A 13,981-nucleotide genomic window follows, 5' to 3' on the forward strand; every position below is an offset into this window, starting at 1 on the left:
TCTTAATGTTTTGACTCTGCCAACCGCAGCTGAATGATGTAGAGCTAAAGGAGACAATGGGAGGCGATGAGAAGACTTGGGAGCTGTGGCATGAGCACAGGGGCTCTGCGCGGAAATATACACTGCAGGCCCGCACGCCATTGGCGAAACTTTCCTGGCTCAAAGATTTGAAGGAGCTGCAGCAACGATCCGTGTTGCCCACAAACTGTAAGCCTTTCATAGTAGGATTACGAGAGATCTGTAAATTCCTATTCTTATTAATGTTGTCGTCTTTGCCCGCTATGTTTGCGTCTATCGATCTTTAAGCGCCCCCTGTGTTTAAATCACTGCTGTCGGACTGCTCAGCAAAGCTCGGGCAAACCGTCAAACTGAGCTGCAAGGTTACAGGATTTCCTCAGCCAGCCATCACTTGGTTCAAAGGTCGGAATAATAATGATAATAAAAAAATAAAAGATGACTCGCATTGCATTGGTTCATACATTTCGCCTTCTCAGATGGCCTTGCGTTGGAGGACGACCCTCGGCACATCATCACAGCCGACAGGTCGGGCGCGTGCATTCTGATCTTGGACTGTTTGACTGCAGAAGATTCCGGACAATATGTCTGCTACGCGACCAGCAGCATGGGCAGCGCTGGCACTCTGGCTACTGTTGTAGTGCAGGGTGAGTCCTCTCAAGGATTGCATTTAAATATCGCTTTTTAAATTCATACAACAATGTTCAAACTCCCTGGAATTTAAAATGTTGCTCCCTTAGCCCCGCCCAGATTTGTTAGTCGGCTGGAAAGTACTTGTCTGATGGAGAATGAGGATATCCACTTTACTTGTTCCACTCTCACAACTCCTTTGCCCAGAATAAGGTCAGTATATATTTTTACCACCCCTTTATTGTCATTGTGTAGCTGCTATACAACAATAAACATACAATTGACTAACGGGGGGACAGACAGTATGCCGCGCTCTGTGATCCTACGAGAGAAAGACATGAGCGTGACGAAAAAAGAAAAACAATCTTTGACCGTGCCCCAAACAAGGGCATAGCATAAGGCTGGAAAAATAATCCTCGCACATGCTCCAACCAAAAATACCACATATCTCAAACAACATGGAGATGACTGGGGAAGGGAGAGAACACTTAAGAAATGTTTATGTTTTGACACTTAAATAATGTAAAATATGTCTTTGGGATTGAATGAGTTAAGGAGATGGACAAGAGAAAAATTGCCTTTTCATTTTTTTGATTGGATAGTCTAGATTTACTAACTTTTTTCAAACACTTATCTCTTAATTTTGTTTCAAATTTTGGTCTCAAGACGAGTCAATTTATTCCACAACTGTACAGTATATATCTGTACAGTATAGTCTGCAGAATATCCTGTGTTTGATCTTAATGTATGACATCAACTCTTTTGACTTTGCAGGTGGATGAAAGATGGCAAAGAATTGACTGACAAGCAAAAATATTCAATCTCGAATGACCCTCGAAGTGGAATTTTGTGTCTTACAGTGATCAGTGCCACAGAGGCTGACATTGGCCTGTATGAGTGTGAGGTATGATGCGCTCGTAACCTTAAGTTTGTCTGTCATCTCTACTGTCCCAGATGTCCCCTGAAAGACATAGAAAGTGTTTGTTTTTTTTGATTTTCGCCACAGCTTTCGAACGAGTTTGGTTGTGTCAAGTGCAAGGCCGGACTCTGCCCGTCTTACGTGGCCCCGAATGACTCTGAGGGTGAGCCGGCGCACGACTTGCCACCTAAAGGTATGGCGATTCCATCTATGCAAGGCAATTATGCCGTACAGGAACACATTTCCTCATATAAGAAGGAAGTAAGCACATGCCATCGTTCACAACAGTCCATTTGTGTTCCCATCTTGACAGTCCTGTCCATTCTGTCATGTTTTTTGCATTTTCAGACATTCCGTTTTTTTTTTCTTTTGTCCATTTCATATGATTACATCTGGAGTCGTTTCATACCATTTGCCAGTTTATTAAACCGAATGCCTAATGCCGAATGTCCAATTTGTTCACGCTGCTATTTTAGTCGCCACCAGGGGGCACGCTTCACTAAGAAATGCAATCAGACACATTACTGTTGTGTCGATGCTGTATTCTAACAATCAGAGTGTGGCATTGTTATGCCATATTTCTGCATAAATATCGGATGTTACAAAGTGTGGTCTATACAAAAATAGAAGTTTGTTTTTTGTTCTTTTTTAAACTTTTGTTGCTTGCTCTAGATTTGCCACTGCTAATGTAAAAACATTCTAAAAAATGTTAAATTTGCGCTTCTCTCTGATGGTGTTAATTGTGTCAACTGAGCATTATTTTATTTGAAAAGGCATGTGTTTGATCAACTTTATTTACAGATCCATCTTTTTTTAAATAATTTTGCAAGTGTACCTAATGTTGAGGTTGGTGAGCTTAAAGGGACATACTGTATGTACAGTGACGCTGGCACAAGTGCAGTATAGTACATTGACTCATTCTATCCCAAGGACATAGTTTTATGCTTTTTTAATAGTCCAGACATTCAATACCAGATTTTTAAAAAACTGTTTCATTTATTTATTTTCAATTTTCTTACATATGTTTGGCCAAGGGAAGGTTAAAAAAATGGCTGGTGAATTACTCTCTAATGCAGTGCTTCTCAAATAGTGGTGTGAGCCCCCCTGGCATTTTTAGTTTTCAGGCACTTTGATGCACTTGGTTATTTGTTTTCTGTTTTAGACTAAGCAAAATATGATTGAGAAGCGCTGCTAAAGTAATTGATTACTTTAGTACTTAAGTAACTAAATTAATTCATTATTTTAGATGTCACTTTAGGTACTAAAATAATTAATTACTTTAGGTAATTGTTCTTAAAAAGATTCTATTCTTTTTGTACATAATTGTTAAAACAATTGATTACTTTAGTACATTAGTTGCTCAAATTATTGATTATGTCAGTACTTTAGTATCTAAAGTAATCTCTTCAATACTTGATTACTTAGAAAATCCGATTACTTTAGTTTGTAATTACTATAAGTAATTTATTATTTTATTATTATTTTATTTTAATACTTAATTCATTTAGTACCAGCCCTTTTTTTGACACTTGAAAGAAATTACTGAAAAAAATAAAATATAATTACCTTGTGTTGAATGTCTGGACTCTTTAAAGTATTTCTTTGGGATTGAATGACAAGTATTTACATTTAAATGCTAAATACGAGTTTTGGTATTTGATTCTTTCATTGTCTTCAACCTTCATGTTTTCCATCTTCCCTCTACTAGTCCAAAAGCAGAAGGTTCCTCATGCGGACCGCTCCGTGTAAGTCATCATTGTCACAATAACATGTAACCTTCAGTGTTCCCCTTTTCCCCCTCTCTCGTCAACGCATGCCCGGCTAACGCTTCACCACTACAAATATGAGATGGCCATGTGCTGGGCAGATGTTATCTTACAAGAGTGGGCGCGTCATGCCCATATCTTGTTGATATGGTGGGCATTTTAGTTTCACTAAAGCTTGAAGCCAGCAGGTAAGAGACACACATTATTTTTGTTCTTTGTAATATCAGGTAATGTATGTTTTACTCATGTCTGTTTTAAATCATTACTTTTATTAACAGAATGGTATTTTTCTAGATACAGACTCAGAAGATTGGTCCTCAGCCTTTGTGAAGAAATGGCTTCAAACTGATTTCACCCCCTCCTCTATTTCAAAGGGGCCTTTTCCACCTATTTATGAAGAGTAAGTATACTTTTTTAATGTCAATATAAAACATATTTTCTTGGCAGAGATGTAGCTAGGTCAAAGAAAAGGGATCAGATCACATTTTAAAACAGCTAAATTTAGCAACCCTTGTGCAGTATATTGTGCAATTCTTTAATTTTCACATCATTTCGCATCAATGAGAAAGCATTGAAAGAAGAGACGGGGTAGCTGAAATTTTACCCAGATGGTGACAACATGTCCAATTTGAAGAAGTGTGGTCATTGGCGAGAATACTGTGAATGGTCAAAATACTGCACGAGTCATACGAGAACATACGAATAAGACGCCAGGACTTCAAACATGAACATCTAATTGCTTGTTGGTCTACAGAGCAGAGTGCAGTACTGCAGAGGTTCCTCAGCCTGCACAGCAGCAGCCTCCACGTTACTTGCAGGAGGAAGAAGAAGAAGAACTTTACATTTCAGAGCAAATGCAGGAAATTACAGACGGTGGATCCTTTTTGTCTCTGTTAAAAATTTTGAACAATTATTGTCAAATAGAAAACCTGACACTTGCTTTTCATTCCTGTTCAGTCCCCCCCTTCATTCAAGTACCCCCTGAAGACTTGTGCGTTGAACCAGGCCAACCAGCCACATTTACCGTCATCATTACTGGAAGACCGATACCACAGATACAGTGGTACAAGGTAGGAGCACTGTGGGTGTGAGATTCAGAAAATTCAATAAGAACTCAAGCCTTTTTTTTTTCCCTTCTTTTTGTTTTTTTTGTGGTGGGTCATTTAGTCTGATTTGTTGTTGGGACTAATTGATTCTCAAACTATTTAGCCCCACCATAATTGGCACAATCAATTTCAGACCCTTCTTTTTTTTTTTTTTTTTTTTACCCAAATGTTATGGAGTGTATTAGTTTAATAAATATTGTTTCCACTCTAGAAAACAGTTGGCTAAAATATAGCTATTTATTTCAACCCAGAAATTGGGCCGAGTTCATTTTTTCTGTAATTTATATTGTTTATGTGTATGTCTGTATTTGGTACATGCAGCATCCACTTCAACCTGTGGGCCTGGAAGGGGGCTCCTCCCACCTGTGGTCCCTTCTGGAGGTTTCTGATTTTCCCCTAATTGGGGTTTTTGAGTTTTTCCTTCCTCTTCTGGGAGCTTTGACAGGGGATGCTGTTGTGTACCTTACACTGAAAAGATGTCTCGTACGACTTCTTTTATCAAAAGAGGTCTCCACATGACCTCTTTTCATCTGTGAAGCCCTTTGAGACTTTGGTGATTTAGGGCTATACAAATAAAATTTGATTGATTGATTGATTTTAAAGTACTGTATTTGTTGTCAGGGGTATTTTTTAACCTTTTTTTTTTTAACAGCCAAAGTACAGTTGGGTCAAAAATAATCCAAATCGGCTCAAAACCGGATAAACCCAACTTTTTAAGTTATTCATTTTAACCAAGTTTGTTAGTACTTTTTTTTCCCTACTATTTCTGAGTGTATACCATTACAAATGATTTCCAAACCAAAGTTTCTGATAAGTCCAGTCTATGCTCTCTTATTGGAGGACGGAGAAGAACTTCGAGCCAGTGACCACGTGGAGATCGTTCAGCATGCCGCCCGCTGCTCAGTGACCATCGTGTGTCCAGAAAGTGAAGACAGCGGCATTTACACTTGCTTCTCCTACAATGACTCTGGCCACGTTTCTTGTCAGGCTCAGCTCACAGTGGAGGAAGGTGAGGCGATTTATAACCGCAATAACTATTTTGTCCATTTTTGGGTCATTTTCTTCCACATCATTCTCACAGTATTTCTGCCAAGGAATGGTACACTCATGGTAGTATAATAACTAAGTGGTCGTGCCATGTTGAAATCAGATATTTTTGTCATCATCTGGGTGAATTTTCAGCCCCCTAGTGTTTTCTTTCAATGTTTTCCCTTTGATGTAAAGATTAAAGGATTGGACAAAGTATCACACAAGGGTTACTACAACAGCTGCACTTTGTTCACTTTAGGTCCATTGGGGTCTCAGGAGAGAGAGGTCGAGTTAGGAAAGAGAAGGAAGCTATTCACCGTCTATGATGTGGGTGAAGAAATTGGAAGGTGAGAACCGGTTTCACATCCATATTGTCCCACCATCTCTTAAGATTCATTGGAGTGTCTTCTTCCCTAGGGGAACGTTTGGGGTGGTGAAACGGGTGATCCACAGAGGGACCGGTGAAGTATTTGCTGCCAAATTCTTACCCCTGCGAAGTAGCACTCGTACTCGGGCTTTCCAGGAGAGGGATTTGCTCTCCCGCCTGGCTCATCCCAGGGTGGCTTGTCTACTGGACTTTTTTTGCACTCGGCGCACACTGGTGCTTATTACAGAAATGTATCCTTTCTTTAAAAAAAAAAAAAAATCTCCCATACAATAACCCTTTTGTGTCCCAATCGATGAACTTCTTTAACGTATGCAATCACTAGCTGCTGCTCTCACAGCCTTGTAGACCATCTGTTACTCAGAGGATTGGTCTCAGAAAAGGAGGTAATAGATGGATTTCACATTAAAATTGTCATGCAGTGTATATGTTTCGTGTTAATTTGATGCCCTTCGAATGGCTTTATTTCAGGTACAATCATACATCCAGCAAATCCTCGAAGGAGTTGGACATATTCACAGCATGAATATTTTGCATCTGGATATCAAAGTGAGATTTGTCTTTATTTTCAATACTGACAAAATGACTTGTTTTTGTATCGAAACATATCATGTCTTCATGTCTTTTTTTTTTTTTTGTATAAACACTCAGCCAGAGAATATCCTCATGGTATACCCACCCAGAGATGAAATCAAAATCTGTGACTTTGGCTTCTGCCAGGAAGTAGACACATCCAGACATCAGTACAGCATGTATGGTACACCGGAATTTGTTGCGCCGGAAATTGTTCACCAAGAACCCGTCGGTGTGGGCACAGATATTTGGTGAGTCAAAATCCATTTCAGATAGAAGTACTGTACGTATATTTAACAAACATCTTTCAATCTGTAACAGGTCAGTGGGTGTGATGGCGTATTTATGGTATGGGAAGTATTTGGCCACACAGCATTCTGTACAATAGCATAAAACTAACTATAATATTAATTATGGTTTCTTTTCTATTCCTTCCTTTGGCAGTTTGTTATGTCGTTGCCCTTTTGTGGGTGACACGGACCGTGCTACACTGCTGAGAGTGGGTGAAGGGACCCTCAACTGGGATGCCCCAGATGTCATGAGTCGAAGTCCTGAGGCCCGGGCCTTTCTTCGCAGTCTTCTTCAACCAGACCCTGAGTAGGCCCTGTTCCATCTATAATTGTTATTATTATTATTTACAATGTACTTGTCGACTAAATGATTAAAACGTAGCATTTGCTTCCATAATGCCAAGGGTGTTAATGAGCATGAACTGTAAAAAAATCTGGAGTAAAGCAAACAAAAAAAAATGGAATTTATTTTTTCCACTCAGAAACTCTAAGTTAATTTTACAAGTAGAGTTTTACATGGTATTTTTTTTTAAACCTATTTAACTGACCACCACAGACGTGAAATAATGTAGGAAATGCTAATGAGGAGTGCCATCTGTGCTAATTGACCTCAACTGTTGGGTTGTCTTTTTGTTTTGTTTTTTTTATGTGAATGGGCAGAGAAAAGTTTTGGGAAAATTATATTTTAAAAAAAGAAAACATTAACTATGGTCAGTCAGAATGCTTGAAATTGGCTTTTTTTTTAATGCCTTATGGGAAAAAAACTAAGGGTCGGACCAAAGAGAGGGCCACTCTAAATAATCAAATAAAATTCACTCAATCTCTCCTTGTAAAACATACAAAGAATTTCCGAATGAAAAACGTTTTTTTCCTGCAAAATTTTTTTCTTTTTTTTCATAATGGAATACAGGAGAAAATGCTATGCATTTAAAATGTAGCTTACAAGTACTGTACATGCAAATGTCAAAAATGGGGACTCCAAATTGTTAGTCCTATGCATCTACAAAAAATAATTAGGATTAAAAAAAAAATCACTTTTAAAGTGCAAAATACTATTTAGATTTCTCTTTACTCTGTTTAGGAAGCGTCCATCTGCCTTTGAGTGCTTGAGCCATGAATGGTTCCAGGTGAGACTTAAAATTTTTATATCAAACCCCTTTTTTGTATTTTTCAACTTGACAATAAAAACATAACAAAGTTGATTTTTTTGATCAGGATGAAAATGCAGGGGAAGACACGGATGAAATCAACACAAAGGGTTTAAAGTCTTTCATCTCAAAAAGAAAATGGCAGGTGAGTTGGTGCCTAGAATTCATCCAACTAACAGTGCAAATGAGCGATTTGTCTTCAGTGACATCTTCTGCTTCTTCACCTGCAGCGTTCCCTGACTTGTGTTGGATCCGTGCTCACATTGAGGCAAATCCCCGAGCTCCTTGATGCTCCTCTCAGAGATACCTCAGTGACCGTTCCCCGTGAACATCAGCAGAACAGCAGCACCTCAATGAGCAGCGGTTCGTCATCCGAGTACGACGAGGCTGACTCGTGGGACTTCTTCCAGCACTGCAGCCCAACCGAGGAGGAAGAAGAAGAAACGGAGGATGACTATGACCCTTTGAGCGAGAGAGCGCAGATCCCGGAACCCTTTCCTAAACTTTATCAAGGTCCACATGAAGGTGAAGAGGTGACATTTGGAGAAGAGGAAGAGGATGAAGAGCTGGTCGGTCGACGGAGCATGAGTAGACAGTCCGTCGCGTCATCTGAGGTTTCGTACCTGCAAACACCTCAAAACGAAAGGCGCTTCAACAAAGGCAGCAGTCCGTCTCTCAACCTTTCCGATGGCGATGAAGGTTCAGGAAGCGACGCGGGTCGAATTCCTCGAGGCAGCGTGATCCGGAGCACTTTCTACAGTTCGTCTCATCAACTTTCCCCCATGTCCGCCAGGCACATGACACTCCGGGACAAGTTTCAGGCCAAAAAGCAAGAACGAGGTCGCAAGCCGCTCCGGAGGAGCTTGTCGGGGCGCCTGAATGAACCTCTCATAGAATACGTGGAGGACGACACGGAGACCAATCGAAGCCAGAGACGGGGCTCCGGCCAAGCCGCCATTCACAAGTCGACTTCATTTGACGGCAGCGTCCCCCGCACCAATGCTCCACCCCACAGAAGGAGCAGGTCTCTGGATGAGTTCTCTCGGCGCTCCCCCAGCTCACCTAAGCCCTCGAAGCCGAGTGACGAAGAAGGCACTCAAAGTCTGAAGGAGGATCTGACGGACGATGAAGTTGGGGGAAAGAAATTGCTGGCGATTCCGATCCCACGGAGACCCACCAGAAGGAGGGGTTCCACTGTTCCTTTGCAGGTTGGTGGATCTACTCCATCAAGCCTCCTCGCGGGGGATAGAATGAGCCACAGGATTGATCATGCGCGATCGGAACGTGAGGTTTTCGCAGGCTCCCAGGGTTCCTTGGCTGAGTCCTCTAATTTAGAGCATGGTGGCTCTGAGTCCTCCAGCAGACTCGGTTCCTATGAGGAGCTCAGAGGCAGGTACAGATCAGAAGAGAGCGAAGGCTATGATGACCCCATGGAGCCTATGATGTCATCATACTCTCGTTCGTTTCAAGAACTCAAACCCAGACGCCAGTTTCCTCAAGTTCCACCACGAAACCGCACACGCTCCAACCCCAATATTTCTCACTTCCAGACATCGTCAACCCCCAGTCCAAGTCCTAGCCTTTCCTCCCTCCAGGCCCCTGAAAGGCCTCCCAGGGCCAAAGACAAGAATTCCAGCCACGGCCTTCAAAGACACGCATCTGCGCCAGCTCTGGAAGTTCAGTCACCTGCAGGAAAATCCCCCAAACTGGGATTGCTGAATATTTTCCGCAGGCAGTCCTGGGCCAGCCGTTCTTACTCCCAACTAGACAGCACAGAGTTAGGACCAACATTGGGAGAGATCATGAAGCCAGATACACCTAAAATGTCATTCAGAAAGAAAATGAGGGCTTCGGCTTCAAGTTTGACCAAGCTGTTTTCAAGGTCGTCCAGTAAAGAGGATCTAAGTAAAGGAGGTATTTTTATTGCATTGCTGACTGATTGAAGAACAGTGCAATAATTTACTTTGAATGAGTTTTTTTTTTTTTTTGTCGTTGTTCCAATAGGGCCAATCGTTAAAGGCTCAATTTTGCCAGAAAGTGAGCATGGACTTGAGAGTCCAAAAAAGAGGACCTCCAAGCGCTTGCCTACTTTAAAGATACCAGCGTTCAAAAAAGCAAAAGGTATCAAAATCCCATTATCTAAATTGTCTCTTACTCATAATATGCTTATTGCCAATAATTTTATTGTGTTAGATCTTCTAGTGCGTCCCAGCAAGGCTGATGTGCTTCAGCTGGACGGCGGTGGAATACTGATAGTGTGGAAGCCCGTTCCGTCCAGTGACCCGGTTACTTACTGTGTACAGTACTGTACAGATGGTAGGTTCGCAGCTGAGATTTTTTGCCACTTACAAATGCTCTTCTGTGCTTCAAATTGAATTAAGCCTTTGTCAAATTCTGAAGCAAATGGGGCTCGCTGAGATTTGAAAAAGGATCAGCACATCTAACTTAATGATTGTTAATGCAGAGACAGAAACTGTTCATTTTTCTTTTAAATTAAGAGCAAATTAATTGGAACATGAAGCAATTTATTAAAAAGTGTGTTATTGCGGTATGCTTTTATTTTGTCAAGTTTTATACAAATGGATATTATCATTCGTGACATGATTCCGAAGGAATGATATCTGCTTTTGGAATAGTAGTAGAATATTATTGATAAAGATAACTTTTTCTTTTCATGGTCTCAAATATTATATGCATCAGAATCCCTAAAGGTGATGCTCAACACCACATTTGTCTCGCAGACAACCTGTAGTACCTGTAGTAATTTCAGCATTTAACATTAATGTAGAGCGGTGGTTTTCAAGTGAAGGTATCTGAAGGCACTTCCGGGGTTACAGGAGATTTTTTTAGGGTTCCTGCGGGTGTCAGCAAATATAACGTCATGACAGAAAGTGTTCACTTTTCTTTTCACATTAAGGGCAAATTAGTTGGAACATGATCTTACTGCTAAATTGTGTTGCAGTTACTCCTTTGCCAAACATGCAGAAAACCCAAGATGCATGTTCTATTTCTTGTCGTAGCTGAATAAAAAGAAGTGATACCAGATTTTTTTTTTTAGTGCAAAATTGCTTTTTGCACTTTTAAAGTGTACTTTGCATATGTAAACATTTTACAGTGATGAAATCATTTAAAAGAGGTTCTAAAAGTATACTTAATTGCTGCTCAGGTGGTGATTGGACAGTCCTGTCAGAGGATGTGAATGACAGCAGCTACGTGGCAAAAGATCTACCCAGAGGAGTATCTTATGTTTTCAGGGTGGGCTGCATCACCCAGACAGGAGCAGGACCTTTCAGTGATGCTTCCTCCCCCATCGTCATGGCGACTCACCCTGAAGGTGAGGTCAACATGAACTTTTCAAAAGCATCCCTTGAAAGAAACTTCATTTTTTTTTTTTTTTGTGCAGATGCTAACATTCCTCTCATCCAGACCGAGTTCCTTGGTTCAAAGGTGACTGGGGCAGAAAATCAAGCAACGCAGAGGAATTACAACTTCCTCTCAGAGATCAACAGGTTGGGTTTTTATGAAGCTTTTTGAGGTTGTGTTAACGCTTGTGCAATATTCTGTTCAATCCTTTGAGCTTTACATCTAAGGCATTTCACATCAAAAGAAAAGCATTGAAAAAAGACAATATGGAACTGAAATTTCACCAAGATAGTGACAACGTGTCAAAGTTCAACATGGCATTCCCATTTAGTTATCACACTAGCCGGAATGTGCCACCTATTGGCTAAAATACTGTGAGAATGATGTGGAAGAAAATGACCCAAAAAGATCAAAATTCTGCACAAGAGTTCAACAAAGCACAATCCTTGTGTCTATAGTTTCTATATCTATATAATTATATATCTATGTTCGTTCTCGTCTTCGCCTCAGGGGTCGTTTCAGCGTGGTCACCTTATGTCGCAGTGCTGAGACCAGCCAAGTGTTTGCCGCCAAGATCACGCCCTACAGAGCGGAGCAGAGGCAGTTGGTCCTGAGGGAATATCAGCTGCTGAGGAGGCTTCATCATAGCCACCTGGTGCAGCTCCACACCGCTTACATCACTTCCTGCTACTTGGTGTTGGTGGAGGAGCTCTGTCCTGGTAAAGAGTTGCTCTATAGTCTAGCTGCAAGGTGAGCCATGCTTGAAAATGCTTCAGCACTGAAGAGCATTTTGACTGAAAAGGTTCTGGCTGATGATTCACAGCGCATGCTAGTTTAGCCACTTATTTTTGTTTTGCAGAGATGTGTACTCAGAGGCTAACGTTGCCGAATTGCTGGGTCAGATCTTGAGCGCGGTCGACTACCTTCACGGCCGACGAGTGGTCCACTTGGACCTCAAGTCCGACAACGTGATGGTGGACGACGGCAACCGCTTGAAGATAGTGGACTTTGGCTCGGCTATGTCTTTCACGCCCGGTCAGCCCCTGCACACCGAGCACTTGCAGGGTCAATCGGAGAGCAAAGGTGACGAAAAAAATTCGACTTGGTGCCGTGTTGATGTAAATCCCTAATATACTAAACCTTTGACTGTCACGGCCTTCAACAGAGCGCCGCAGCAAAGGTACACTTTCTTTGCTGGAAGATGGATGAGTGGGAATAACTTCGCCTGATCCTAACATCCATAAGCACAACAATCAAATCCCCCCCTTTTTTTTCTTTATTATTCTTACTAATAATATTCATTTTCAATAACCCACGATGCGCGAACGTTCCAATGTCAATAACTGCACAATATTTTATGAACAAATTCACATTCCTGTCTGTTTTGTCAGATTATATTGTCCTTCCTAAAGCTCCGGAAATCCTGGAGGGCCAGGGTGTCGGGCCCGAAACCGATGTTTGGGCCGTTGGAGTTCTTCTTTTTATTATGTAAGCACACTAATGTTAAAGGGATACTACATTTATTCTGCCATTTCCCAGCATTATAAGTTAATATATTGTCTGTATAATCATGGATCATCTTGCAAACGGCGCTTGACCAAACGCAGAAAACAGTTGAGCCGTGATTGGTCGTTCCACAAGCCTTGAGCACTGGCAATATCATTTTACTTACTAAATACTTAATAATATTTAATAATTTACTTCATAGTATTTAGTTTTGTATAAGTATCAATTTTAAATGTTATTAATCATTCTCATACCTGCCTGCACAGTGAATTTTGTTAAGTCCATTTTGCTCTAAAAATATTGTTTTGTCCTTGTCTAATTTATAAATTCCCAAAGTAAAATTTACACTAGGAAGACAATCAAATATTCTGGGAAAATCCAAGTGTAAATCTTGCTCTGTTTTGTCTGGAACCAAATGTAGTCTTTTTAGAGTAAAATGTAAGCTCAATATTTGCTGCGTGATCTTTGTCATTTCTGTCTTCCAGGTTGAGTGCCGACAGTCCGTTTCATGCCGAACTGAGCTGGGAACAAGACAGAAACATCAAGAAAGGGAAAATCCAGTTTGGACGCTGTTACCCTGGTTTGTCTGAAGGGGCCTTGAATTTGATGAAGAGCAGCCTGAATAATAAATCCTGGTGAGTTGCTGTGCTAAATGTATGATATCCATTTTCCTCTTTCCACAATTCCACGTTTTTTCAGTTTTTCCCTTGTATCTTCTACATTATTTGGCCTATTCAAACCGTTCCAATCTTGTAATATTCAAAATACCGTATTTTCCGCACTATAATGCGCACCTAAAAACCTTAATTGTTTTTAAAAAGCTGATGGTGTGCCTTATAATCAGGTGCGCCTTATATATGGATCAATATTGGGATTGGGATTGGTAGATGGGGAATGAAGTGATAAAGTAAGCTTCACCTGTTTCTTTTGTGTGTTTACAGTTGAACAAGGTTGGTCATATTGACATTGAGTTATTATGCTGTTGAGAGTTTAGTTATTATTTGAGTTACTATTGTTATTACTTCTAGTATGACAATATTGTGATTGAAAACGTTATAAAATATGTCATAAATTGAGGGTGCACTTTATAATCCGGTGCGCCTTGTATATGCAAAAAGTTTTAAAATTTGTCATTAATTGAGGGTGCGCCTTATAATCCGGTGCGCCTTATAGTGCGGAAAATATGGTACTTCACAGATTAAAGCCATTCAAACATTCCACATCATTCCACCATTCAACGCCTCTCCCTGC

General features: G+C 40.7%; 1 protein-coding gene across 1 annotated transcript in view; it reads left to right on the forward strand.

The window, feature by feature from the left end:
* Positions 1-13,981, forward strand: part of obscna (obscurin, cytoskeletal calmodulin and titin-interacting RhoGEF a) — a 44,151-nt gene that overhangs the window by 28,544 nt on the left and 1,626 nt on the right. Inside the window, exons 53-81 of the mRNA XM_088425546.1 lie at positions 30-207; positions 307-420; positions 495-662; positions 756-858; positions 1,420-1,549; positions 1,652-1,757; positions 3,625-3,730; positions 4,085-4,203; positions 4,288-4,400; positions 5,277-5,445; positions 5,725-5,812; positions 5,883-6,083; positions 6,176-6,236; positions 6,322-6,399; positions 6,502-6,674; positions 6,745-6,771; positions 6,868-7,020; positions 7,795-7,840; positions 7,929-8,006; positions 8,092-9,775; positions 9,866-9,982; positions 10,055-10,177; positions 11,028-11,195; positions 11,265-11,370; positions 11,735-11,974; positions 12,084-12,307; positions 12,390-12,404; positions 12,616-12,712; positions 13,216-13,365. Of these exons, the coding sequence (XP_088281672.1) occupies positions 30-207; positions 307-420; positions 495-662; positions 756-858; positions 1,420-1,549; positions 1,652-1,757; positions 3,625-3,730; positions 4,085-4,203; positions 4,288-4,400; positions 5,277-5,445; positions 5,725-5,812; positions 5,883-6,083; positions 6,176-6,236; positions 6,322-6,399; positions 6,502-6,674; positions 6,745-6,771; positions 6,868-7,020; positions 7,795-7,840; positions 7,929-8,006; positions 8,092-9,775; positions 9,866-9,982; positions 10,055-10,177; positions 11,028-11,195; positions 11,265-11,370; positions 11,735-11,974; positions 12,084-12,307; positions 12,390-12,404; positions 12,616-12,712; positions 13,216-13,365 (5,135 nt within the window). The remainder of the gene's footprint in view (positions 1-29; positions 208-306; positions 421-494; positions 663-755; positions 859-1,419; positions 1,550-1,651; positions 1,758-3,624; positions 3,731-4,084; positions 4,204-4,287; positions 4,401-5,276; positions 5,446-5,724; positions 5,813-5,882; positions 6,084-6,175; positions 6,237-6,321; positions 6,400-6,501; positions 6,675-6,744; positions 6,772-6,867; positions 7,021-7,794; positions 7,841-7,928; positions 8,007-8,091; positions 9,776-9,865; positions 9,983-10,054; positions 10,178-11,027; positions 11,196-11,264; positions 11,371-11,734; positions 11,975-12,083; positions 12,308-12,389; positions 12,405-12,615; positions 12,713-13,215; positions 13,366-13,981) is intronic.

Source organism: Hippichthys cyanospilos, chromosome 10, assembly GCF_059441005.1.
Source record: "Hippichthys cyanospilos isolate Australia breed blue-spotted pipefish chromosome 10, RoL_Hcya_1.0, whole genome shotgun sequence".
Taxonomy (NCBI): Eukaryota; Metazoa; Chordata; class Actinopteri; order Syngnathiformes; family Syngnathidae; genus Hippichthys; species Hippichthys cyanospilos.